A 27,996-nucleotide genomic window follows, 5' to 3' on the forward strand; every position below is an offset into this window, starting at 1 on the left:
CTTTCTCCAACTCTTCCGGGGGGACACCGAGGCGTTTCCAGGCCAGCCGGGAGACATAGTCCCTCCAGCGTCTCCTAGGTCTTCCCCAGGGTCTCCTCCCGGTGGGACATCCCCGGAACACCCTCCCAGGAAGGCGTCCAGGGGCATCCGGAAAAGATGACCGAGCCAACTCAGCTGGCCCCTCTCGATGTGGAGGAGCAGCGGATCTACTCTGAGCTCCTCCCGAGTGACCGAGCTTCTCACCCTATCTCTAAGGGATCGCCCAGCCACCCTGCGGAGAAAGCTCATTTCGGCCGTCTGTATCCGGGATCTTGTCCTTTCGGTCATGACCCACAGCTGATGACCAAAGGTGAGAGTAGGAACGTAGATTGAGAGGTAAATCGAGAGCTTCACCTTGCGGCTCAGCTCCTTCTTCACCACGACAGACCGGTACAGCGACCACATTACTGCAGAAACTGCACCGATCCGTCTGTCAGTCTCCTGTTCCATCCTTCCCTCACTCGTGAACAAGACCCCCAGATACTTGAACTCCTCCACTTGAGGCAGGAACTCTCCACCCACCTGAAGTGGGCAAGCCACCCTTTTCCGACTGAGAACCATAGCCTCAGATTTGGAGGTGCTGATTCTCATCCCGGCCGCTTCACACTCGGCTGCAAAAAGTCCCAGTGCATGCTGAAGGTCCTGGTCTGATGGGGCCAGCACGACGACATCATCCGCAAAGAGCAGAGATGAAATCGTGTGGTCCTCAAACCCGACGCCCTCCGGCCCCTGGCTGCGCCAAGAAATTCTGTCCATAAAAATTATGAACAGAACGGGCAAGATGGGCAATCCTGCCGGAGTCCAACATGCACCGGAAACAAGTCTGACTTACTGCCGGCAATGCGAACCAAGCTCCTGCTCCGGTCGTAAAGGGACCGGATAGGCCTTAGCGAAGGGACACGAATCACATACTGCTGCAAGGGACAAAGATGAATGCCTTCTCCAAATCCACAAAACACATGTGGATTGGTTGGGCAAACTCCCAGGAACCCTCCAGCACCCTGGAGAGGGTGTAGAGCTGGTCCAGTGTTCCACGACCGGGACGAAAACCACACTGTTCCTCCTGAATCCGAGGTTCTACCATCGGCCGGATTCTCCTCTCCAGTACATAGAATTTCCCAGGGAGGCTGAGAAGTGTGATCCCGGATAGTTGGAGCACATCCTCCGGTCCCCCTTCTTAAAAAGAGGGACCACCACCCCAGTCTGCCAGTCCAAGGGCACTGTCAGCCAACCGCCACGCGGTGCTGCAGAGGCGTGTCAGCCAAGACAGCCCCACAGCATCCAGAGACTTGAGGTACTCAGGGTGGATCTCATCCACCCCTGGTTCCCTGCCACCAAGGAGTTTCTTGACTACCTCGGTGACTTCAGCCCGGGTGATGGACGAGTCCGCCTCCTAGCCCTCAGCCTCTGCTTCCTCAATGGAAGACGTGATGGCGAGATTGAGGAGATCCTCAAAGTATTTCCTACACCGCCCGATGATATTCCCTGGTCGAGGTCAACAGCTTCCCCCCTCCACTGTAAACAGCGTTGGTAGGGCACTGCTTCCCCCTCCTGAAGCGCCGGACTGTTTGCCAGAATCTCTTCGAGGCCGACCGATAGTCCTTCTCCATGGCCTCACCGAACTCCTCCCAGGCCTGAGTTTTTGCCTCCCCAACCACCCGGGCTGCAGTCCGCTTGGCCTGTCGTTACCCGTCAGCTGCCTCGGAAGTCCCACAAGCCAGCCAGGCCCGATAGGACTCCTTCTTCTGTCATCACTTACTCACCTTCTAGTTGTTCCAAATCTGAATAAATGTCTTTGTTCGGATCTCACGCTTATCTCTATCCATCTTGTAGTTGCTCAAAATGTGGTCAGTACTGGTGAAGTGAAATCAGTGACCGAGGGAGATTCTATCACTCTACACACTGATGTCCATACACAGAGAGATGATCTGATACTGTGGAGGTTTGGAGATGATGGTGTTCTCATAGCTAAAGTGGATAAAGAAGACAATAAGAGCTCAATATATGATGCTGATGGGAGATTCAGAGACAGACTGAAGCTGGATCCTCACACTGGATCTCTCATCATCACAAACACTAAAACCACAGACACTGGACTTTATAAACTAAAGATCAGCACCAATAGAGACACAAAATCCAAGACATTCAGTGTTTCTGTCAGTGGTGAGTATCTCAGTTCTCTCATATTAATATCAGTTGTGTATGAATAATTTAGATTAAGATTTCAACTCTTGCTTTTGAGTTTATTGCACTTTAAAAATCTACATGATAGTAAAGAATATGAGTTTATTTAGAGGGATCAAGAGCTAATCAAAAGGCCGCCTCTGCAGAAGAACATCCACACTTTATTTTAAATATCTACATGTTTATCCTGCTCACCTAACAGCACATGACATGCAGGGGTCACTGAAACTTTTTACTGTAGAAACTATTGTAAAACTATTTCTTGTGTTTGTCTTAAACTGACAGGAATATGTGTGTGTTTGATGTGATCTTGAGTCTTTCTCTCTATCATTACAGATGGAGGTCTATCTTCAGGAGGTGTAGTTGGAATAGTGTTTGGTGTCCTGCTGTGTATTGTTGTTGTTGTGATTGTGATTCGCCGCATTAACTATGAACCTCAGAATGGAAAGGGTCAGTTTCATCTTCAGCTGATACTGTAATAGGAAATCATATATATTCATTGTATTAATATGAAGATGTGAATATGGCTGCATTATTAGTCTACAATAAACCGCACGCGATTTGGCTTTTGGCAGCGTTTTTTAACATCCAGTTTGTCAGCGGTGTACGGTAAAATTCAGCTGCATCTGAACACCATCTATCTATCTATCTATCTATCTATCTATTTTTCTATCTATCTATTTTTCTATCTATCTATTTTTCTATCTATCTATTTTTCTATCTATCTATCTATCTATCTATCTATCTATCTATCTATCTATCTATCTATCTATCTATCTATCTATCTATCTATCTATCTATCTATCTATCTAAATGGCATCTTTCTATCACTGTTCTTCAAGCCTTTAACAGCAATTATTTCAATTAATTTAACGAAACGTGATTGGACATCTTTTATGATTCATATTTAAATTGGATCATACAGGACATCCAAAACATTGCTGTTGCACAGTGCTGCGTGGGTTATAGTGTGCACAGTCGGTAACTCGTGAAGACCTTTTGAAGTGTTTAAAGCGGCACTAGTAATTCCTCCATTACATGCGCAAGCACAGATCTAATAAACACTCCTTTTATTGCCTTGTATTTTCGGACCGTATCTTGTCCGTGTTGCGTTCATATTTCTATTAAACTGCGCAGGAGTTTGTTTGTAAGCGGCCCCAGACCCATCTTTCCAGTGATCTCGGTCCTCTTGTTTGGTGCGCACCAGGGTTCAGATGGCAGCGCTCACACTTACACAAATAAACCGCACTAACAGAGCAATCGCACCAGAGTTTGTTTTAATCAAACCAAACATGGCAAATGTGAACACACCCTTATATACATTCAGGTCACACATTTCCTGCATGTCAAAACTCTGACCTTTGTGTTTCTCTTAAGACAATGTTGATGATCTTTACCTGTTCACTGGATTATAATGTTCATGTTTCTTTCTCTTGTGTTTCTCTTCTATGTCCTCCTGTTACAGTTAAAGAGAAGACTGTGCTTGAGAACTGGAGTTCTGTCACTCTTGAGTCTGATGTCACTGAACTCCAGTCTGATGATGTGATCGAGTGGAGCTTTAGAGATAAAGTGATAGTCATATTCAGTATGAACAACAAGCTCTTTACTGATGAACAGAGATTCAGATACAGACTAGAGGTGGATGATCAGACTGGATCTCTCATCATCACAAACATCAGAACAGAAGACGCTGGACTGTATAAAGTAAACATCGGCAGCAGCAGTCGACTGAAATCATTCCTTCAGTTCATCACCGGTGGAGGACCATCATACTATCAGTTCAGTGTTATAGTCACAGGTAAAACTCTCTGGTCTATTGACACATCTTACGTTCAATTTTCTTGGTTAATGCTAATCTGATATTAATCTTGAGGATCTGTAGAGTAGTATTAAATACTTCATATCTTCAAAGAGTATTTAGTTTGATCTTGGGCTGCACTGTTGATCGTATGTTAATCGGGATAACCATTTATGCTTCTCACAATTAATTGAGCATAATTGTTATGATATTAATTTTTTAAAAGCAAGCACTAAACTCTCGATACGGTCAAAAAATCATCACTCTCAGACTGAAAGCTTGTATCTTTTACAGTTTTTCTCAGTCGCTTTGGTGCATTTCTCACATCACTATTAACATTTGCACAACAGTTAATGAATTTCTCAAAACAATTAGTACAAACTGCAAAACCTAGTTGATAACCTGCAAAAGCGTGTAACTTGCTCAAAATGGATAGCTCATTCCTCAAAAGCAAGTATTCATGTCAATGAAAGTGTCAGTGTCATCAAGATGAAAAGTCCTGACACCACTGTTTATAAACAAGATAGTCAAATGGCTTTGTCAAGTTTTCATTATGACAGTTTACTCTGTAAAGGTTTGCAATGCAAAAAAAGTAAGATTTTGGTGACACTTCCTGAACATGCTCAAGACAGCACTATATACTATTTGCACTGCCATTTGAAAACTACAGTAAAGTTAGACATTGTTGTATTTAGTGAGGTATTTGAATACAGAACACTGAATATGTATGTTTCAAATTTTTACTCCATATGCTCTTTTCAATTCTAAATTGTTCACAGCATTGTGCAAAAGAAAACACCCTTATTTAAAACAAAAATATAATTCCTTTGGGTAGAGCTGTGCACAACTGTAAACAATATTGCAGTACATATTGGAACTGAACATACAACATACATAGTACTGTAAATCATTCATGCTCATCCAGACGTTCCTCTCTGTCTGGCCACATAGTTTCTCCCACATCACAGCGAATATAATCTCTCGCAATGCAGCGAGGAAAGTATCTCCTCGAGTGGCAACTCCACTCTCTGCAGGACTCTGCTGTGATGTCATCACATGCTGCATCCATGGCAACTAGCAGGGCCATTTGGGTATGTGGATGCGTGTCATATACCTTCACCTCCAATGACTCACGCAATGAAATGAGGACTTTTAGTTTTATATGGAATGGCTATTCAGCATTCACAAGTTTAGTTAATTTTGACTGACATGACATAAACAAATGATAATGTTATAAAACAGCAGAGAGTTGTATGAAAGCAATTGATGCATGTCCAAAAGCATTTGCAATTTGTTGGAAGGAACGAGAAACCTCTACTATGATGTGCACAAATGACTAAATGTTGTGGAGGTTTAACAAAATGTTGTGCAAATGTTAATAATGATGTGAGAAATGCATCAAAGCGACTGAGAAAAACTGTAAACTTAAGAGGAAATCAAAAGAAAAAAAATAAACTCAAGGACAAAAGTGAAGGGTGAACAACAGTAATGATCTATAAAAAAGAAACCGAAAGCAAAAAGCAATGTTTCATTCCAAAGGTCACAAAATATACATTTCAAAGTGTTGAGATGACAACGTGATCTGAAATACAGTGTTGAAGAAGTTTAATGGCAGTAGATTATAACATATTCATTGGTTATTCATAATTTTTATGGTAGATTTATTTTAACTCCTGACAGATTATAAAAAATCTGGGGGAAAAAATATATTTAAAGGTTATGAATTGATTTGCAGTTCAAGCAGTGAATTAAGTATTTGATCCCCAAGCAAAACTTTGCTTTGTTCTTGCTTGAGAGACCACTTTGGAGTCCATTTTGGTCTCACAGCACCTTTATTTTAATCATTTTGATGTTCATTGCGAAACTTTAGACGAGACAGGCAGGCCTTCTATGGCAGGAAGACCTCGCAGGTGCTTCAGGATTTCAACATATTGTGGTGTACCGTTTTTCCAGTGGTTTGCTTTCTAACTGTCGTCCCAACTGTCTTGAAATGATAAACAAGCTTCTTCTGTTTTGTTGTGAGCTGATCTACAACCTTTCTCATGATCATCTTTACCGCATTGGGGAAATCTAGGCAATAGTACAATTGATCGGTTTTTTTGTATTTCTTCTATTTTCAAATAATAGCACCAACAGTCGTCTCCTTCTCACCAAGCGTCTGTCTGTATATTTTTTCTTCTGTCTATTCAAGGTTGGGCAGGTCTCCAATCTTGTCCCTGAAACCCTTTAAAACCTATTTGGTCTGGAGTATGGTGGTGGAGAGGTTGAATGAAAGATACAGATTCTGTTAGCAGGCATCTTTTATATACATAACAAGCTGATATAGGAGTTATATATTTTAAATATATATATACATATTTTAAAGTGACAGGACTAATCTGTGCTCCATATAAGCACATAACCAATCTGTGGAGCCTGAATTCTTGCTAGTTGTTTGGGGATCAAATGCATATTTCACTAAATGAAATGCAAAACATATTGTTTTTGTTTTTGTTGATATTCGGTTTCTATCAGTTAAAATCAACCTACCATAAAATCATGGACCCTTCATTTCTTTGAAAGCAGGCAAATTTACAAATTCAGCAGGTGTTCAAATAATTATTTCCTTCAATGTATATAAGACAGATACCGCCTTATGATTTATGATTATATCCCTTTTTAACTCGTGTCCCCCGTCCATTCGAGTGTTGTCCCCCCAAACCAATTAAACTCACATTCTCTATTGTCATAAATATATTTATGTTTACCTAAACTAATTGTGTTCCTGTTGAGTTCCCCCTCCCCTGCCTCTCGCAGTGGTTTGGCCCACTGCCTGCTCTCATCTCACCTGCACATTGCGCAACACATTCAACTCAGGTATGCGCCTCAGTTCATCAGTGGTTGTTGAACTCAAGTAAGAAGGCTATTTTATTCACTTTTAATAAAGTGATTCTCTTTAATGTTGTTGATATTAAATGGATAAGGTACACATTCAGTTTACTGAAACTCGGGCGTCATCAATGAGTACAACACAGAATTGAAGCATCTGTCACTGTTACTGACTGTTTGTTTGGGTACATGAACATGAACAAAGTTTGTTGGAGGAGGCAGTGCACTACAGAGGAAAATAATAACCAGTCATTAATATCTATGTACAGTGACTTTGTCAGACGATGTTGCAGTATAAACCAGGATAACAAGTGTTTAAAAAGTGACTCATTGTTAACATTTAGTGTCATGGGTAGTGTGTTATTATATGTGTTTCCTGTCTGCACAACAGAGACAAAAAACATTTAAATGTAAAAAAAGCTTTTTTGTTCACTTGTATTACAGTATGTGACAGTTCAGTTCAGTTATAATATGACTGCTAGTCTGCATGATAAACATATGAACCTAAAGCATATTGTCGCTTTGTGTTGTAGTTAGTTAAATTTTGACTCTATTATTTGTGGCCCCTTCAAAAAGTGCTCTTGAGATTTTATGTGTATTTCCCCCCCCAACCTTTAAATGAGATTTACGGCCATGCCCCCACCCCCTAAAAGAAAGTCATTGGAAAGCTTGATTCTGATTGGCCAGTCGCTACATTTGTAGGTTGGTTCTTCCCAAACTCTCCCTCTCTCCAAACGAATGAAACACGGTAACAGGGATGCTCCAAATCATTTTGACAAGTTCTTTTGACAAATTAAATATAAATATGTCTTTGAATGACATATGACATGACTGTTTGTGATATTAGAAATGTTCATGTGTTTCTCTCTTTTCGCTTCTATGTGCTGCTGTTGTAGATGAAGAGAGGATTGAAGCAGTAGTGGTGCCAGATTCTGTTTCTCCAGAGATTGATGTTACTGAAATGGAGACTGGTGATGTGAGAGCAGGTGCTTCATGTATTGTTTATGTCAGGGGTAAGTAAAGCTCAAGTTAATGTGATGAAAATGACATGTTTTTATATGAAGTGTTGTATTTATATTAATGTGTTCAGTTTTATCTTCTCCATATTGTTCAACCAATTGCTTCATGTGTAAGTGATACTTCACCCAAAAAAAATTAAAATTCTGTCATCATTTACTCTCCTTTGACTTTTCCAAATGTGCATAAATATCTTTGTTCTGATGAAGACAGAGAAAGATATTTTGAAGAACGCTTATAACCAGACAGATCTCAACACTCATTGACTGCCATAGGAGGATTTATTTATCATTTTTTTGTTCTGTTGAACACAAAGGAAGATATTTTGAAGAATGTGGGACAGCAAACAGTTCAGAAGCACTTTTGACTGCCATTGTGCTTTATCCTAATATGGGAGTCAATGAGTGTTGAGTCTTTTATATCTGATGAGATGATGAAATCTCTGGGAATTGACTTCAAACTCTCCTGCATAAACACAGAAGAGTTGGACACTTGTGTCGTAAACAAAGAAACACATCACACTACTTACGTCTCTTTATAAATGGTAATATTTTCTTGATTATTGTTTTAAAAGATCATTGGTTTGGGTTGGTTTTATTTGCATACTCATCACAACATAGCGTAGTGAATTTATTAATTAATATTGATCAGTACCAACGCTTGCTTAAATTCTCTTGCACTGCACTATTTAAGAGAAACGTTATATTTAGTCTCATCCTCAAAGAATCCCAAGTGAATATGACTTTCTTCTTGAAGAATGATGCAGTCTGAGTTATATCACTTATCATTTTACTTACAAGTGGTAGAATGGGAGTTAACGGGTGTTGAAGCTCCAAAAAATGCATCTATGGAACAAGAACTACTCGAATATCTTAACAAAGGTCTTCTGAAGTGAATCCATGTGTTTGTTTAAGAGAAACATCCATATTGACAACGATAATACCGTTGATGTCTAGCTTCTGTCATTTTTGTGTTTTTCAATAAACCACTTCATTTCAGAGCAGCTTTACAAACTTCTTTACATTTCTTTGATCCGATGAACACAAAGGAAGATATTTGTAAGAATGTCAACAACCAAACTGTTCTTGGACCTCCTTGACTGCCATAGTAGGAAAAGTAAATGTTATGACAGTCAATGGGGGTCAAATCTGTTTGATTACTGACATTCTTCCGAATATCTTCCTTTGTGTTTAGCAGAACAAAGATATTTATACTGCACTGAACAGTATGAGGGTGAGTGAGAGCTGATTGTTTTCTCTTACTTTGTAAGTCGCTTTGGATGAAAGCGTGTGCTAAATGATTATATGTAAATGAGGACAGAATGAACTGCCCCTTTAAATATTTGACTGAACCATCATTTTTCATGAAGTAAATGTTTTTTTAAACAGATGTTGTGACAGATTCAGCAGGATCAGCAGAAGATGACTCCCCAACAGTTGTGAAGCCTTTACTGAATGAAGTAGAAGATAGATGCTCAACATCACTTCTGTTCCATCATCTAAAGCAGCGTGTCTCGATGGAAGCAACATGTTTTAATTCAGATATTCTTTGTGGATTATCCAGTCATGATAAAATGTTTACCTGCAGAACATTTCGTAATGCATCAAGAGCAGCTAGAGTTTGTGGTTTTAATGAAGCCTTGAATGTTTTTGACCACGCACGAACACATACCATGTGATGATTTCAGCCAATCACAGCATGTTCAGCAGTTGAGCGCGACAGTGAGCACCGCAAGATATGCTCACAGTCCCCGTGACGTGCATACAAAATTCTGCTGCTTCACGCCGGACAAAGCTCTTCACGGCACTCGTAACCAAATATTGAGAAACATCTCATTAAGTTCTTATTCTCCTCGAGATGCGAGCAGCACCTTGTCTGTATGAAACGTTTGGAAAAGTGTGTACTTTTACCCTTACTTGAGTGTTTCTCTTAAAGAAATCTGTACTTTTACTTCATTACACTTTGTGAAGTTCCTTCATTCCTGAGTGAATGATTCTTTTGAGTCGATTCTTTTCAAAGCATTTATTGAACACTGGAGGAAACCAGCGGAACAGTTTCATGAATCATTTCAAATCATTTGTCCATATATTCCACTCAAGAGTTTTTCATTTAACACTCACTCCTCACAGCCTGTGTCCTCACACTCTCTGGAGAAGACAAATCTGTACAAGCTACTGCTTAATCTATATAAATACTATTTAAATGTTTAATGCGTAGTCTGTCGTAATGTATTGTTTTATTACTCTTTGTCTACTGTAACAGTATTTTTGTAAGTCTGACTGAAACCTTTCTCTTTTAACACAAAATAAGCTGTTATTACACTTTCAATGTCTTTACAAAAAAACGGAGTTATGAAAAGAGTGTTTATGTTTTGCAGACAGCTAGATAGGTAATGTATAGTTTATTTCTATTTCCAGCACCGTGTCATAAGATGTTCTTGTAAATAATAACTATAATATGCATCACTGGTCAATCCATCCATCCATGTTAATAAAAACATTCTGCTAACTACTAAAACAACATGCCAAACTATGGGTCGGGTGAAGGAACAAACAGCCAGAGGTGGGTAGAGTAGCCCAAAATTGTACTCAAGTAAAAGTACTGTTACTTCAGAATAATTTGACTCAAGTAAAAGTAAAAAGTAGTCATCCAAATAATTACTTGAGTAAGAGTAAAAAAGTGCTTGGTTAAAAAACTACTCAAGTACTGAGTAACTGTTGAGTAACGTCTGATTTATTTTTTAACAAGCATTCAATCAGACAGACACAAATACAGTGTGTGTGTGTGTGTGTGAGAGAGAGAGAGAGAGAGAGAGAGAGAGAGAGAGAGAGAGAGTGTGTGTGTGTGTGTTTGTGACAAAAAATGCAGAAACAAACAACTTCACAAAAGAATTACTCAGTGATGTCACTATTAAGCTTCAACAGTAGTTGGTTCTCAAGGTTCTTGCTGTGAAGCTGTGATCGTTTTTCAGTGAACAGGAGTCCTTGATGACTGAAAAGTCTAAATTAAATTAAAATAACAATTAATTTGAAAGTTAATTTGCTACATTTCAGATTAATATATTTGTTTTCCTTAAAATTTTATTTAACAGTAACTTCAACACTTTGCAGTTTGAATGATGTCCTGCATAAACAAAATGATGGAAAATGTTTATGTTTCCACTGTTCGATATTGCCCACGCCTCATACACACACACAGATATAAGTAAACACTTTGTGACTTTTCGATAGCGCCCACGTCATTCTCTCTCTCTCTCACACAACATACTAAAGCATTGCAATGCAAACGCAGCCCGCTTCAGAGCTAAAGCGGGACTACAGATTAAGTGTCCCTAAAGAACCCACGTATCTAACAGTAGTTCTGCATTATATTAATTAATTTGCACGCGAGTTTTATTTATTTTTATACCGTGTAAGTTATTTTCTGTGTAAGTTAAATGTATGCACCGAACCGTGACGCCCATACCATTTCGGTTCAATGCAAATACATGTACCGTTCCACACATAATATATATAGGAAATGTTTAAAACATATGTTACCTAAAAGACAAACATTCGTCTATCCACAGCAAAAAAAAAAACGATTTTAGAACACAAACCGCTACATGTTTCCTCAAATTAGATGTTGAGTTTTTGAATGCTGAAATGTCCGTTTGTTTTGGGAGACACAGAAGACACCGCATAATGTAGCTGCTGTTTCGCACTTTTATTAAAGTAAACATGCTTTCAATATGAGGACAGGGGTGTTCCTCCTCGGCTGTGTCTGCATTGCCGATGGTTGATTGTGACATTTTAGTTTTGCTACGACTGTAAACTAACCCGTCCCGCCGAACACCGCTGAGATTGAGTATGGTCACGTGACGAGACTGCGCAACTACGTTTGATTGGTGAAACACAGTCACATGGTAGAGCCTTTGGCAGAAGTCTCACTCTCTGTCAAAATAAAACAATGACGCGTAGAATTTTAAAGAGGTCAAAAGAAAAGTAACGAGCTTATTGTAGCCTAATGTAGCGGAGTAAGAGTACAGTTTCTTCTTCACAAATCTACTCAAGTAAAAGTAAAAAGTATAGTGATTTAAAACTACTCCTAGAAGTATAATTTTTTCAAAAACTTACTCAAGTAAATGTAACGGAGTAAATGTAACTCGTTACTACCCACCTCTGCAAACAGCTCATATTAGTGTTGTCAAAAATATCGATATTTATCGAAAATATCTGAACGATACCAATACTAATTTCCCGAAGTATCGATACACCGATCCTAGCCGAGCTGTCACTTTCACTTATCTCCAAAAGCGCGTTGAAAAACACCACACGTGACCTGCAGTGCCTGTCACGTCTCATTCGCTCTGGTTAAATAGCAAAAGTGAAGTGAATATAAATATGGCGTGTGCGGCGCCTCCGTACGAACCACGTTAAAAAAAATCCAAGATTTCGAGGAAAAGGTCGAAATGTTACGAGAATAAAGTCGAAACGTTACGAGAATAAAGTCGAAACGTTACGAGAATAAAGTCGAAACGTTACGAGAATAAAGTCGAAATGTTACGAGAATAAACTCGTAGAATAAACTCGTTATATTTTGAGAAAATTAACAGAATTGCTAGAAACAATGGCTGTGGTGGATTTGGTAAAATCCTACTTTAGATTATGATTTAGCAATAAGGAAATTCTTTGTCTTTTGGCGCATCATCACGGAGTTATAATTAGTAAAAGGACACTGCAGCGATAATGTAGGAAACTGAATTTATTCAGAAGAAAAAATCAGACGTGCACTAAGAACTAACTCACTGGTTCAGATGACGTGCTTAAACATAACTTAAACTCTTAAACTACAACTTTCACGTAAACAAAATACGTATTACGACGATCTTATTCTCGTTACGTTTCGACTTTATTCTCGTAACATTTCGACTTTAATCTCGTAACATTTCGTGGCACTAAAACGCCGTCGTACCTCCGCAACCGGCTTTGGTTGATAAAGAACACAGCAGGAGTGCTATCTGGAAATATTTTGGATATGAAGCAAATGAACATGGAAAGCCGAAGGACATAAACAAGCCAATATGCAAGAGTTGCTACAGAGCCGTGCTAAGAAAAAGCCGCTAACACCTCTAATATAGCAAAGACAGACACCCGGATCAGAATTTCGAGAGGTTGGTAACTTTTCTTATTTTAACATTATACTCAAACATTAACCAAGATGGCCTAGTATTGTTGCTGATATGAGTGTTGTCTCGTTTATTCACCGTAATTCTTAAAGTTAATATAATCCGATATATTTTAATCTTTGATGACAGTATGTAATAAAAATACAACGGATCATGCGGATTTGCTCTGGTCCAATGAAAAAAAATATTAACAGATAGAACTTTGGATTTTAATTAGTACATACATGTATTAGTAAAAGTTAGTTTAAATTCACTTTTAACTAAGATTAATACATGTTTTGTAAGCATTTTTCATTGTTTATTCATGTTAACAAATATCTATTACCATTAACTTAAGTTCTAAGATTAGTAAAATAGTTCAGTTCATTTTAAAAGTGTGGTCGACCTGCAACAAAAACAACACACTCACAACCTACACTACCAGCTGTATTTGAACAGCAAAAAAAGTATGAAGCAAACTTAAATGAAGCTAAGAAGCTGAACAGGACTGTAGCAGTGTACATATGCATGGATCAGGTTCCTGTGTATACTGTTGAGAAACCTGGCTTCAAACAACTTCTAATAAAAAAAATTAGCCCCTTGTGGCAGTTTTTTTCCGTGGTATCGAACATGGTATCGAATATCGATATTTTCAAGGTATCGTATCGAAGTTAGAAATTCCAGTATCGTGACAACCCTAGCTCATAATCTACTTTTTTATACTTTTTATACAAAAATAGAAAATGTGATGCAGTAATACTGTTATTTTGTTCTGCTTGGTGTGAATCTCATCTTTATAGATGTCATACATCGACATGTAACATTACTGATACACCTTTGTGCCTGATCAGTATGATGGAGGAACATTTTTTTTTAAGTACTGTTTTAAACACGTGCTAGTTTTGTGTTCAGCTTTGACTTGTGTAACTGAAAGAATACAAAATATTTGCAATTGTCTTTAGTAAATGACAAAAACTTTACTTGAAATGTGTGGGTCTGTGTGTTACATGATTAAATGTGTAGAGCAAGAAGTTTTGTGTTTGTTTTCATTTACCACTTTGTTATTCTTTGCATTTCATGGACAGTGTTTCACTATTTTTTTTTAAACATGTTCGGTGTATTATTGATGCTCGTGCTGCAAGAAAATAAAAACTAGTCTGACAACATGTTCTGTTTACTGGTATATCACAATATGTTGCGCTTCTTCATCTCCTTAGTTTAATTATCTTACATGTCACGTCACTAGGAGGCGCTCTGGACAAAAAATGACCCCAGAAGAAGGTCACTTATGATTGAATTTGTTTCAAAACTTGTGTTAGCTCTTTAGTTTCCACATAAAAACATATTTTATGAATAAGAGTGCAAATTAAAATTGTAAGTTTTAAATGCGTGATCAGACTGAACGGGTTGACTTATGAAAAAGTTTCTTGTATGGGGTGTTAAAGGGTTTAAAATTAGTCCTAGACTAAAATAAATGTTAGATCTGTCTTAAACGGAAAAAAAAATAACCGACACATGTTCAAATAGATCAATGTCATTGTATTGTTTCAAAATGCAAGAACTTATTTTTTACCTGTTTTAATAAAATACTTCATGTGATCATTGCTTGGGGAACTACCCATAAAGTTAATAGTTAAACACTCACAATATTTACATTTTAAATAAATGAACCTCTTTAAGATACAAATTAATAATAATGTCCTTCATTTCTGTGGTCTTTATCACATTCATTTATTTTTAACAGTAAGTTAGACAGAACTTTATCTATCTCATTTGGACATATCTTTCTCATCAGATCATTTCATTTGTGACACCTTTGGCATGTTTTGGATTAAACGGTGCCTGTTGCCAAAAATGAATGAGAACCGCCGCTCCAGCCTGTGAGAGGAAACATTATAAACAAATATTAAAACAGAAGGACCAGCTGGAGTATAAGATAACACTGTGAAATCATTTTAAAGAAATATACAATATTTACCCAATAAGTCCTGAAGTTTGAATGATATCTCATCTATTAGTCAATAGACTTAGAGGTCAATTCTAAAATCCATCTTTACTCACCTCAGTTCACAGCTTGAGCCCTTTAGCACTCCACGAAACTTCTTCAGATCCTGAAGAACAGTGACTCATCTATATAGACTTGGTCGACATCGTGTTAAAGCTGGAAGTGCGGCTTGGAGTTGCACGGCCTCAGCCAGTTTGGTCTACATACAATCACTTTTCCCATTCAACAGAGCAAGATAAATAGAAAAACTGAGCCGTGTTGAGGGGAAGAGTCGACCCAAACAAATGGCCGGAGGTGACGTTTCGCAACATATTTTCGCAACTGATCGAGTCTCAAGTTAGACGACAACTGTAATATCAGTATCTCTGGGTCATCAAACAGTCTGTGCATGTTCATTAAAGCTATGATATTAAAGACTAGTATGTCTTAAATTGTTAAATGAATACATTTCATGAACAGCTTTGATTGTAACACGCATCACTTTCCCACTTAACATCAGGTTCCAAAGCAATTGTTCTGACAGGAACTCAAATCATGTTACGAAGTGATCTACATACGCCGGGGTGCGGTTACACGAGGCGTTTCAGTCAGGTCTGTGTAAGCTTTCGTTTTAAGATAGAATGCATCTTTGTGACAATACAGAAAATTGAGAACAAAAACAGGATGTACATTTATTAGAAATCTTAAACTGATTTATTTAATGACAGTAAGAAATGATTAGAAATAGTTTTCAGTGTGTTTCCATGTTTAACCGCTAGATGGAGCTACAGACATCTGCATGAGGAGAACCTGACGTTGACTGCAGTGTTTCCTTGGAGCTTAACCACCTGAGAACATGACCAAATCTACAAACCTTAAAGTGTCTTTATACACTGTAAAATGTTGATGCTAGAATTTACAAATAAGTTGTGAAGTTGCCAAAGTTGTTACATTTGTATTTCCTCAGCTCTTCGAGTGAATATACGTCCAGCGGCATCTTGTAATCCCGTCCCCCTGCGGGAGCCTACGGACTGACTGACCATCCTAACCTCATCTCAGGCAGTTCCTGTGGAGTAGCTATACAAATAAATAACAAAACTAATCTGCCACATGTGGGAAAATAAAACTGGCATAATTGGATACTTTCATTGTTTGTGAAAAGCGAGGGGATTGATTTTGACTCTTCATTTCCTTCATGCGGCAATTACGCAGACATTTTTTTCAGTCCAGAAAAATCACAATCTCAGTTAAAGACGATGGCATTTGATCACCAAGTTACTGCTACTACAGACACTATTGAGTCAGCTAACTGCTCATTTAAGGTGTCGCATCAGCTTGTTATTGTCGCAAGAAGAAATAAAAGTGGTGCAAACTCTTGCAACGCCAAGACGTTAGTTTCTGTTCAGATGAGGTGAAGGTCAATTTTTAAAGCATATTGTACAACACTTTAAACTGCCCATGTGTGGTGTGACTACAGAGCATTTAGTTTACAGAAGCTGCAAGTAGATTATAATGATGTAATGAGAATCTTACTAATGATATAGATGTCATAGTGTAGTGAAATGTTTGAGTGTAAGAGTAATCACTTTATAAAGCACTGCTAAGAAATCTAATGTATAGTTTTATCCATAGGCTCAATGCTTCTATAAATGAAACTATTGTGGGTCAAATATATGTGTCAGTCAAGACACTGGTATTGCTGTATTTTGTAACTCTTTATGTTTGCGATGGATAAAGAGTATATTGTGATTGGATAAAGAGTATATTGTGATTATTGTCTATTACTTTTTTTGTTTGTTTAAATTTGGAACCAAATGTAATATTTAATACAAAACTATGATGTGAGTGGTGAAGACATACCTTACAAAATGAACCGAAATGTTTATATTACCTTACATGAGCCATTTTATGTATATACACCGCTGGCACACCCTTACATGTAATATATCACACTGCACAGCCATGTTTCTATAGTAGCCGTACACGGACAAACTGAGTGCGTTTCGTAAAACGAAGGATGCACGGGACTACGTTCTTCTTCGGCTGTGTTTTGGAGGCAGCTTGCAAAGCCACTACATAGAAGGATTCGCAGAAGAAGAGGAAGAACAATAACAACCTTTACTTGTCGTGTTTTTTATTAGAAATATCATGTGTACAATCATAATTTGCATAAATCAGGTATAAATTATATTATAATGCTTTCACATCCTCTCTTGTGTGGTCCTCCCGGATAACGTTAGCTCCTCTGCCTCTCCTCGCCCTGCCTGCATCTCCAACAGCCCTACCTCTCCGCACTCTTCCTCTCCTTCTTATTACCAGTGTTAAGTCCTCTGATTGACTCTGTGATGATGAATAAAACGTCTGCTAAAACTTTATCGGTTACATTATGTAACGGGAGTATTTTTCTCTATGGGACTTTTATTATGACAGGGTTTTTTTCTCTGCCGTGCGCGGGGAAAGATAAAAAAGACGTCTGGGAAATAAGGGAGGAGCATCAGAGCAACAGAGAACGGTGTTGGAGACCGGCTGAGAGCACGAGATAGAGTTCGTTTTTTGAAAGACGTTTTTTTTGTGATCCAGATCATTTAGCTATGCGCGCCTCGTGCGAGCTAAACAGAGCTGCGCCATTTTGCTCCTTACATTTGAGTTCTCTTCCTGGGTCAAGCGGAAGCTGTCTCGTGAGTAAGATTCCTCCGCTCTTAAGACTTCCAGGGTAATGTTTTAATTTTCCCTACGAGGTGAGACTTACAGTCCCGTTACAATTACACGCCTTAGCATTAGCAAGTCCTTTCAATAATCTGTGAATTGCTATGCAAAATAAGCGAAAAATCACTGACACAATGTTAAAAAAGTAACAATAATATTCACTATAACGATTAGAGTAAATGATGAATTAAGTTAATTTATTTTTTTATTATATTTTCTATCTATCTTATAAGCTACTCAAACACGCAGTGTTTTTAGATGGCGCAGCATTATCTTCAGATCACAGAGCTGTGCTTCACAAACAGTCTGTGCTAAAAACATAATCGCTGCCTTTGCTATTACACAATAACACTATAGAGATCAATTTAACCATGATGACAAGTGTGATTAATTTAGCAGCCATAGATGTTAAAAAGTACATATTAAGAGATCATGTAACTTATATTTCATACATTAATAATGTTTTTACATCTTGTGTGTAAACTTGTTGTTGGACACTCCATAAACCAAAATAGGACCTTAAATATCAAGGAATATTTGCTCTTTAATGTTTTTTATCCTACTTGATTTTGTTGCTGTAATTAATGAAGTTTTATTTGATGAATGTTTAATTAATTCATCATGTTTAAGTGAACTAAATTAATTGTTTATGAGTCGGATGAATCGGTTGATTATTTAAAGTTTAAAACAGATACTTGATACTGTCAATCACAAAGTTCTTTTATCTAGATTAACATATTTCAATTTCTCTGAACAAGCCCTCAACTGGATAAAATCAAACCTGTCCAGTAGAACGCAATGTGTCTCATTCTGTGAATGTCCAGTCGGGGTCCCCCAAGGCTTCATACTTGGTCCAATGCTGTTTACATTGTATATAAATGATCTACCAGAGGCATGTAAAGATGTTGATGTTCAGATGTATGCAGACTATGCAGTAACCTTCACATATGCCAAGAACTACCAAGAGATAAAAACTATGTGGTATTTTAGTGCGCATGCCCAGTAGAGGTATCTGTATCCCTTTAAGTCAAAACCCACAAACTAGCGTCAAACGGAAAGCTGAGCTCAGAGAACGGAAATGTGACATCTTGTGTGTTTATCAACATTAGAGCAGCATGTAGTGAGAACGTGTGTATAAAGTATTGGTGACCAGTAGATTATTTTGCGTTATTCTGTGTCTACACCTGATTCTGAAGCAGTGACGGCAAAATAATTAAGGATCTACAGACACATTTTTATTCATCAGTTTAAACTGAAGAGCGAAGACTTGTAATTAAGTCAACAGGAAGTAGAAGCGTGTGGTGTTATTCAGGCTGTGTGAGTGAGTGCCTCAGAGGTGCAAATACTACATAGTTTCATAAAATCAACGGATTATCTCCATTCAATCATTTGGTACTCAAAGGAATAAACAGAAAAATGAAGATCAGGATTGTGTGTTTATTACTCGTGTGCGGTAAGTGATTTGTTTTAATCTGAACAACACTTTCACATTATAAACTGAATGAGTGTATGAATACATACTGTAGTTTACATTGTTAACTTTAGACAGAGACGGACTAAGACAGGGGTCTCTGTTATCGTTTGATTAAAATTATTACCATGTACAAACTTATTATTTTAAAAAATCTCACTGAACTTGTCATGCGTGTGATCCTCTGATTGGTCGACTGCTGTGAAACTGAGCTGAGCTCCTTTTTAAAATGGACATTATCTCAACTTGACAAAGTGTCTTAAAACTACGGCAATTATGTGAGTGACCTGCAAACGGCGTGAGAGTTTAGGATCAATTATTTGATTTATTCGCTTCGGTCCACGTTTTTTTCAGTGTTTTTTATTTAGTGCAAAGTTTATTTGCACACACGGGGACTTTGTACAAATACTGCAACTTCTCTCACCAAAACATACAAGTTCATGACTATATAAAATTATTTATTGCCCATTTCCTAAAGTATTTTTTGCCTTAATCGGTTATTTTTAAATAAAGGAGCTGTTTCAATGGAGTGGTGTATTTATTTGGCAGGAAGTCAAGAAAGTGTTTTATGTTCAGGGTTGCACGGGATCAACATGTGTGGCATAGGTTGGGGTCATACGTTGAGTCGCCCCCTTGTGGCCCGGGACTTCACCTTGCCCCTGATCCACGGTGCAGAATTTAGGCTCTTAGTTAAATATACTTTCTTAATTTAAGATGAAGGGTTTTTTAACTGATCAGAGATGCAGAACACCACACAGCAACTTTTCTGTATTGCAACAAGCTGTTCTAAAAACAGAAGCGACTGATTAAAACAAATGTTCTGTTTAATTGGTTTTGAAGAAGAATTGATTCTTTATTTAGTAATATTTGATAAGACTTGATGATGAGATGTGTGTGTACGAACAGATTTAATGTCTGAACTACTGTTTGTGTTTGTGTTGTTCAGGTGTGTTTAGTGTTGATGCAGATGAAGTGAAGTCAGTGTCAGTGATGGAGGGAGATTCTGTCACACTACACACTGATCTCACTGTCATACAGACATCTGATGTGATACTGTGGAGGTTTGGAGAAGGTGAATCCAGGGATCTTTTAGTTGATATTGATAAAAACTGTTTCGCATATAATGGTCCATTCAAAGACAGACTTCATACAGACATTCAGACTGGAGATCTCACCATCACAAACATGAGAATCAAACACTCTGGACCCTATGAAGTACAGATCAACAGAGCTGGAACAACATACAAGAGATTCAGAGTTAATGTCACAGGTACATTGTTTTGTTTTCACTTTACAAACTAAAATGAAGTTAAGGTGATGCGAAAAATCTTTGGTCCCTTAAAATGTAATTCAGAATCGATTCTCACTGATCTCATTTGCATATGTGTGATGTCATCATGTCGCTATTGCGCTAAGAGTCAAGTGAGTGTTGACATGCAGACGTGCTCAAATTTGTGAGTATCCTTACAGCTCACCAAATAATGCTTCATTCCTCCTGAAGAGAGATGAAATGAAAAGCTATTGAATCATTTATGATAGAGATGACTTATTGCTTATATTACAGAGAGAGATAGAGAGAGAGAGAGAGAGAGAGAGATCAACTCCGTTGACTTAATGGAAGAGTTTTTTCACAGCAATGGTGGTTCATGGAGGCTCTCAATAGTTCACGGAAGTTACTAGTAACGCATAGAGCTGCGACTCCGCGGGCTCACTTACGGAAATCTTGTTATGACTTTTACTTCCTCTTCATAATCAAGTTCGATCGTCTTCTCAGCGTTTAGCCAGGGCCCGCAGGAAGCCCCGGTGAGGCCGATCCGAGGACCTCCCTAAACCATCCGATCAGTAGAAGCGACGGGCAGTGTGTACAAAGGCCAGGGACTTAATGGACACTGGTCCATGACCGACGCCAACTGGGAATTACTTGTTCATGGTTATTTTAGGAAAAATTGTGCATTCTTTTTTTGTGAAGGTTGAGCACGTCTGTATCTGAGAACTGTCACATACTGTATTTTAATAGTATTTAAGAGCCCAATAAGCTGAAATGTTCTCATTTACATATTTTCAAAGCAATTAAACTCAAATATACTAGGCTTCATGTTAACAGACGAATTGCTTCATCGTCTGCCAAAATGAAAATTCTGTCATCACTTACTCGCCTTCTAGTTGTTCAAATCTGAATAAATGTCTTTGTTCTGATCTCACGCTGATCTCTGTCCATCTTGTAGTTGCTCCAAGTGTTGTCAGTGCTGGTGATGTGAAGTCAGTGACTGAGGGAGATTCTGTGACTCTACACACTGATGTCCAAACACAGAGAGATGATCTGATACTGTGGAGGTTTGGAGATGATGGTGTTCTCATAGCTAAACATGATAAAGAAGAAAGTACGAGCTCAATATATGATGATGTTCTTGATGGGAGATTCAGAGACAGAATGGAGGTGGATCCTCACACTGGATCTCTCATCATCACAAACACTAAAACCACAGACACTGGACTTTATAGACTAAAGATCAGCAGCAATAGAGACACAAAATACAAGACATTCAGTGTTTCTGTCAGTGGTGAGTATCTCAGTTCTCTCATATTAATATCAGTTGTGTGTGAAACATTTAGTTTAAGAATTCAACTCTTGATTTTGAGTTTATTGCACTTTAAACATCCACATGATAGTCAAGAATATGAGTTTATTTAGAGGGATCATGAGCTAAACAAAAGGCCTCTGCAGAAGAACATCCACACTTTATTTTAAGTATCTACATCTGTATCCTGTTCACCTGACAGCACATGACATGCAGGGGTCACTGAAACTTTTTTACTGTAGAAACTATTGTAAAACTATAACTACATTTCTTGTGTTTGTCTTAAACTGACATGAATATGTGTGTGTTTGATGTGATCTTGAGTGTTTCTCTCTATCATTACAGATAGAGGTCTATCTTCAGGAGGTGTAGTTGGAATAGTGTTTGTTGTCCTGCTATGTATTGTTGTTGGTGGGATTGTTTTTCGCCGCATTAATTATGAACTTCAGAAACAAAAGGGTGAGTTTCAATTCAGCTGATACTGTAATAATCTATCCATCTCAAATCAACTTTATTTATATAGCGCTTTTTACAATTTTCATTGTTACAAAGCAGCTGTACATGAGACACATTGAATACAAGAAAAAGAACTAAAGGCATATAGACCTGTAAAAACAAGAAAAAGGTGAAAACAACAAAAGACAGACATTCAAATGCTCCACACACACAGAATATGCATACATACTTACACACATTGACATAGACACACACTTACACACACACATACACTCGCACACACACGCACATACGCACACACACACAAACACACACACACACACATACACACTCGCACACATTTGAGATAAAGGAGAGACAACACAGGTCAAATATTAAACAGACTATAAATTCTTATATGCAATGTTAATTATGTCTAACTTCTGATCCCTCCCTCCATCTATCCATCCATCCATCTAATCTAAATGGCAATGAATGACCATATGAATAGACAAATCAAAGCAGACTAGACCATCTGACCAATCAGATAACCAATCGCCATAGTTTGTGTGTAAGCGTACCCAGACCCATCTTTCCAGTGATCTCGGTCCGCTTCTTTGGTGCACACCAGGGTTCATATGGCAGCGTTCACACTTACACAAATAAACCGCACTAACACAACAATCAACAAAGTTTGTTTTAATCGAACCAAGCATTGCATATGTGAACACACCCTTACAGTACATTCAGGTCACACATTTCCTGCATGTCAAAACTCTGAAGACAATGTAGATGATCTTTAGCTGTTGACTGGATTATAATGTTCATATTTCTTTCTCTTGTGTTTCTCTTCTATGTGCTGCTGTAACAGTTAAAGAAAAGACAGTGATTGAGAACAAGAGTTCTGTCACTCTTGAGTCTGATGTCACTGAACTCCAGTCTGATGATGTGATCGAGTGGAGCTTTAGAGATAAAGTGATAGTCATATTCAGTATGAACAACAAGCTCTTTACTGATGAACAGAGACTCAGAGACAGACTGCAGGTGGATGATCAGACTGGATCTCTCATCATCACAAACATCAGAACAGAAGACGCTGGACTGTATAAAGTAAAGATCAGCAGCAGCAGTCGACTGAAATCATTCCTTCAGTTCATCACAGGTGGAGGACCATCATACTATCAATTCAGTGTTATTGTCACAGGTAAGACTCTCGAGTCTATTGATATAACTCGTACCTTCAATTTTCTTTGTTTCATCACAATTAACTCAAGGACAAAAATGAAGGGTGAACAATAGTAATGATTTATAAAAAAAGAACCGCAAAGCAAAAATGGAGTAGCAAGGTTTCATTCCGATGATCACAAAATATACATTTCAAGGGAGAGTGTTGAGATGACAACGTGATCTGAAATACTGTGTTGAAGAAGTTGAATGGCAGTAGATTATAACATATTCATTGGTTATTCATAATTTTTATGATAGATTTATTTTAACTGATAGAGACAGATTATAAAAAATCTGGGAGACAAAAATATATTTAAAGGTTATAAATTGATTTGCATTTCCAGCAGTGAATTAAGTATTTGATCCCCGAGCAAAAATTTGCTTTGTTCTTGGTGGAGAAACCCAATTATTAGCAAAACACTGGAGTCCATTTTGATCTCACAGCACCTTTATTTTAATCATTTTTATGTTCATTGCGAAACTTCAGATGAGCCAGACAAGCCTTTTTTGGCAGGAAGAACTTGCTGGTGCTTCAGGATTTTAACATATTGTGGTGTAATGTTTTACCAATGGTTTGCTTGTTAACTGTCGTCCCAGCTGTCTTGAAATGATTAACAAGCTTCATGATCATCTTTACCGCATTGGGGAAGTCTAGGCAATAGTACAATTGATAGTTTTTTTGTATTTCTTCTATTCCCAAATAATGCCACCAACAGTTGTCTCCTTCTCACCAAGCGTCTGTCTGTAGCCTATTTGAGGTTTGTGCAGGTCTCCAATCTTGTCCCTGACATCCTTTCAAACCGATTTGGTCTGGACCATACTGGTGGAGAGGTTGAATGAAAGATACAGATTCTGTTAGCAGGCATCTTTTATATACATTAAAAACTGATGTAGGAGTTCTGTCTTAAAGTGACAGGACTAATCTGTGCTCCATATAAGCACATAACCAATCTGTGGAGCCTGAATTCTTGCTAGTTTGTTGGGGATCAAATACTTATTTCACTGACTGAAATGCAAAACATATATCAATATATAAGGCAGATACTGTCATGATTCCACCATCATGTCATATTTATTCTTGGTCTTGCGGTGGAGTCATGGCATTGCCTTGGTTTTTTTGTGAGAAAGACATGGCTTTGTTTATATATTGGCCTGCCATGTGCTTTCTCGTGTCTCTTCTGTGTTTCCCGCCTTTTGGTCTAGTTATTGCTTGTTAATCAGTTCATGCCTCACACCTGTTCCCTGTTGGTTTGCTCCCCTTTAAATAGTCCTCATGTTTCATTGTCTTGTGTCGATCATTGCGTTAACATTTACATTTGTCTGTGTGTTTGCCTGCATCTACGCATTGTTCGTCTGGATTACCTGTTACTTGTGCTCATGTTCCTGTCTCTGTTATCCTGTCATGTCTAGGAAGTCAAGTGTTTATCAGTCTAGTGTTAAGTCAGTCTTCGTTCTGTGCTTTTATATTATTGTCCGTTCCTGTTTTACCCCACCGTGGGTCTTTGTTTTGTGTTTTATTGTTTAAAAAAAAACCTTCTTTGTTATCCCCGCTGCCTGCACTTGGGTTCTTTCCCCGCACGTTTCATGACAGATACAGCTTTTTGATTTATGATTTTATCGCTGTAAAGAAGTCGGAATACATGAACTAGCATTTACCCCCCACCCCCTTAAAGAAAGTCTTTGGAATGTCGCTACATTTGTAGGTTGGTTCTTCCCAAACTCTCCCACTCTCTAAACAAATGACACACGGTAACGGGATGCTCCAAATCATTTTGACAAGTTCTTTTGACAAATTAAATATAAATATGTCTTTGAATGACATATGACATGCCTGTTTGTGATATTAGAAATGTTCATGTGTTTCTCTCTTTTCTCTTCTATGTGCTGCTGTTGTAGATGAAGAGAGGACAGAAGCAGAAGTGTTGGCAGATTCTGTTTCTCCAGAGATTGATGTTACTGAAAGGGAGACTGGTGATGTGAGAGCAGATGCTTCATCTACTGTTTATGTCAGGTGTAAGTAAAGCTCAAGTTAATGTGATGAGAATGACATGTTTTTATATGAAGTGTTGTATTAATATTACTTGTATTCAGTTTCACCTTTGACTTCTCCAAATGTGTTTTAATATCTTTGTTCTGATGAAGACAAATAAATATATTTTGAAGAACGCTTATAACCAGACAGATCTCAACACTCATTGACTGCCATAATAGGATTTATTTATCATTTTTTTGTTCCGATGAACACAAAGGAAGATATTTTGAAGAATGAGGGACAGCAAACAGTTCTGAGGCACTTTTGACTGCCATTGTGCTTTATCCTAATATGGGAGTCAATGAGTGTTGAGTCTTTTATATCTGATGTGATGATGAAATCTCTGGGAATTGACTTCAAACTCTCCAGCATAAATACGGAAGAGTCAGACACTTGTGTCGTAAGCAAAGAAACACATCACACTACTTGCGTCTCTTTATAAATGGTAAAATTTTCTTGATTATTGTTTTAAAAGATCATTGGTTTGGGTTGGTTTTATTTGCATACACATCACAACATAGCGTAGTGAATTTATTAATTAAAATTGATCAGTACCAACGCTTGCTTAAATTCTCTTGCACTGCACTTTTTAAGAGAAACGTTATATTTAGTCTCATCCTCAAAGAATCCCAAGTGAATATGACTTTCTTCTTGAAGAATGATGCAGTCTGAGTTATATCACTTATCATTTTACTTGCAAGTGGTAGAATGGGAGTTAACGGGTGTTGAAGCTCCAAAAAATGCCTCTATGGAACAAGAACTACTCGAATGTCTTAACAAAGGTCTTCTGAAGTGAATCCATGTGTTTGTTTAAGAGAAACATCCATATTGACAACGATAATACCGTTGATGTCTAGCTTCTGTCATTTTTGTTTTTCAATAAACCACTTCATTTCAGAGCAGCTTTACAAACTTCTTTACATTTCTTTGATCCGATGAACACAAAGGAAGATATTTGTAAGAATGTCAACAACCAAACTGTTCTTGGACCTCCTTGACTCCCATAGTAGGAAAAGTAAATGTTATGACAGTCAATGGGGGTCAAATCTGTTTGATTACTGACTTTCTTCCGAATATCTTCCTTTGTGTTTAGCAGAACAAAGATATTTATACTGCACTGAACAATATGAAGGTGAGTGAGAGCTGATTGTTTTCTCTTACTTTGTAAGTCGCTTTGGATGAAAGCGTGTGCTAAATGATTATATGTAAATGAGGACAGAATGAACTGCCCCTTTAAATATTTGACTGAACCATCATTTTTCATGAAGTAAATGTTTTTTTAAACAGATGTTGTGACAGATTCAGCAGGATCAGCAGAAGATGACTCCCCAACAGTTGTGAATCCTTTACTGAATGAAGCAGAAGATAGATGCTCAACATCACTTCTGTTCCATCATCTAAAGCAGCGTGTCTCGATGGAAGCAACATGTTTTAATTCAGATATTCTTTGTGGATTATCCAGTCAGGATTAAATGTTTACCTGCAGAACATTTCGTTATGGAGCTAGAGGATGTGGTTTTAATGAAGCCTTGAATGTTTTTGACCACACACGCACACACCATGTGATAATTTCAGCCAATCACAGCATGTTCAGCAGTTGAGCGTGACAGTGAGCACCGCAAGATATGCTCACAGTCCCCGTGACGTGCATACAAAATTCTGCTGCTTCACGCCGGAGAAAACTCTTTGCACCACTCACAACCAAATATTGAGAAACATATCAATAAGTTGTTATTCTCCTCGAGATGCGAGCACCACCGTCTGTATGAAACGTTTGGAAAAGTGTGTACTTTTACTCTTACTTGAGTGTTTCTCTTAAAGAAATCTGTACTTTTACTTCATTACACTACGTGACGTTCCTTCATCCCTGAGTGAATGATTCTTTTGAGTCGATTCTTTTCAAAGCATTTATTGAACACTGGAGGAAACCAGCGGAACAGTTTCATGAATCATTTCAAATCATTTGTCCATATATTCCACTCAAGAGTTTTTCATTTAACACTCACTCCTCACAGCCTGTGTCTGCACGCTCTCTGGAGAAGACAAATCTGGATAAGCTACTGCTTAATCTATATATATAATATTTTAGTTTTTAATGCGTAGTCTGTCATAATGTATTGTTTTATTACTTTTTGACTACTGTTACAGTATTTTTGTAAGTCTGACTGAAACCTTTCTCTTTTAACACAAAATAAGCTGTTATTACACTTTCAATGTCTTTCCAAAAAAAACGGAGTTTTGAAAAGTGTTTATGTTCTGCAGACAACTAGTATAGAGTTTATTTCTATTTCCAGCACTGTGTCATAAGAGGTTCTTGTAAATATTAACTGTAATATGCAACTACTAAAACAAGATGGAAACGACCAAACTATGGGACGTGTGACAGAACAAACGGCTCATAATATTCTTTTTAATACTTTTTTGTACAAAAATAAAAAATTTGATGAAGTAATACTTTTGTTGTGGTGTTCTTGGTGTGAATCTCATCTTTATAGATGTCATATATGTAC

The 27,996-nt window shown here is 37.9% G+C and overlaps 2 protein-coding genes across 3 annotated transcripts; both read left to right on the forward strand.

The window, feature by feature from the left end:
• The first annotated feature begins 339 nt into the window (after positions 1–339).
• LOC130429874 (uncharacterized) lies at positions 340–10,388 on the forward strand. Its single transcript, XM_056758701.1, has 6 exons — positions 340–349; positions 1,873–2,202; positions 2,560–2,673; positions 3,689–4,021; positions 7,786–7,902; positions 9,295–10,388. Exons 1-6 carry the CDS (start codon positions 340–342, stop codon positions 9,582–9,584), a joined length of 1,194 nt encoding a protein of 397 aa, XP_056614679.1. The 3' UTR covers positions 9,585–10,388.
• A 7,334-nt stretch (positions 10,389–17,722) lies between these two features.
• LOC130430787 (uncharacterized) lies at positions 17,723–27,938 on the forward strand. 2 transcript variants are annotated; one of them, XM_056759941.1, is made up of 7 exons: positions 17,723–17,774; positions 20,160–20,483; positions 21,439–21,774; positions 22,138–22,251; positions 23,099–23,431; positions 25,351–25,467; positions 26,774–27,938. In XM_056759941.1, the coding sequence occupies exons 2-7, from the start codon at positions 20,204–20,206 to the stop codon at positions 26,956–26,958; spliced, it is 1,365 nt and encodes a 454-aa protein (XP_056615919.1). In that variant the 5' UTR covers positions 17,723–17,774; positions 20,160–20,203; the 3' UTR covers positions 26,959–27,938. The 2 variants fall into 2 exon arrangements, with proteins under 2 accessions (XP_056615919.1, XP_056615918.1); XM_056759940.1 differs by lacking the exon at positions 17,723–17,774 and adding an exon at positions 17,807–19,195.
• Positions 27,939–27,996: the final 58 nt, after the last annotated feature.

Source organism: Triplophysa dalaica, chromosome 10 (genome assembly GCF_015846415.1).
Source record: "Triplophysa dalaica isolate WHDGS20190420 chromosome 10, ASM1584641v1, whole genome shotgun sequence".
NCBI lineage: Eukaryota > Metazoa > Chordata > Actinopteri > Cypriniformes > Nemacheilidae > Triplophysa > Triplophysa dalaica.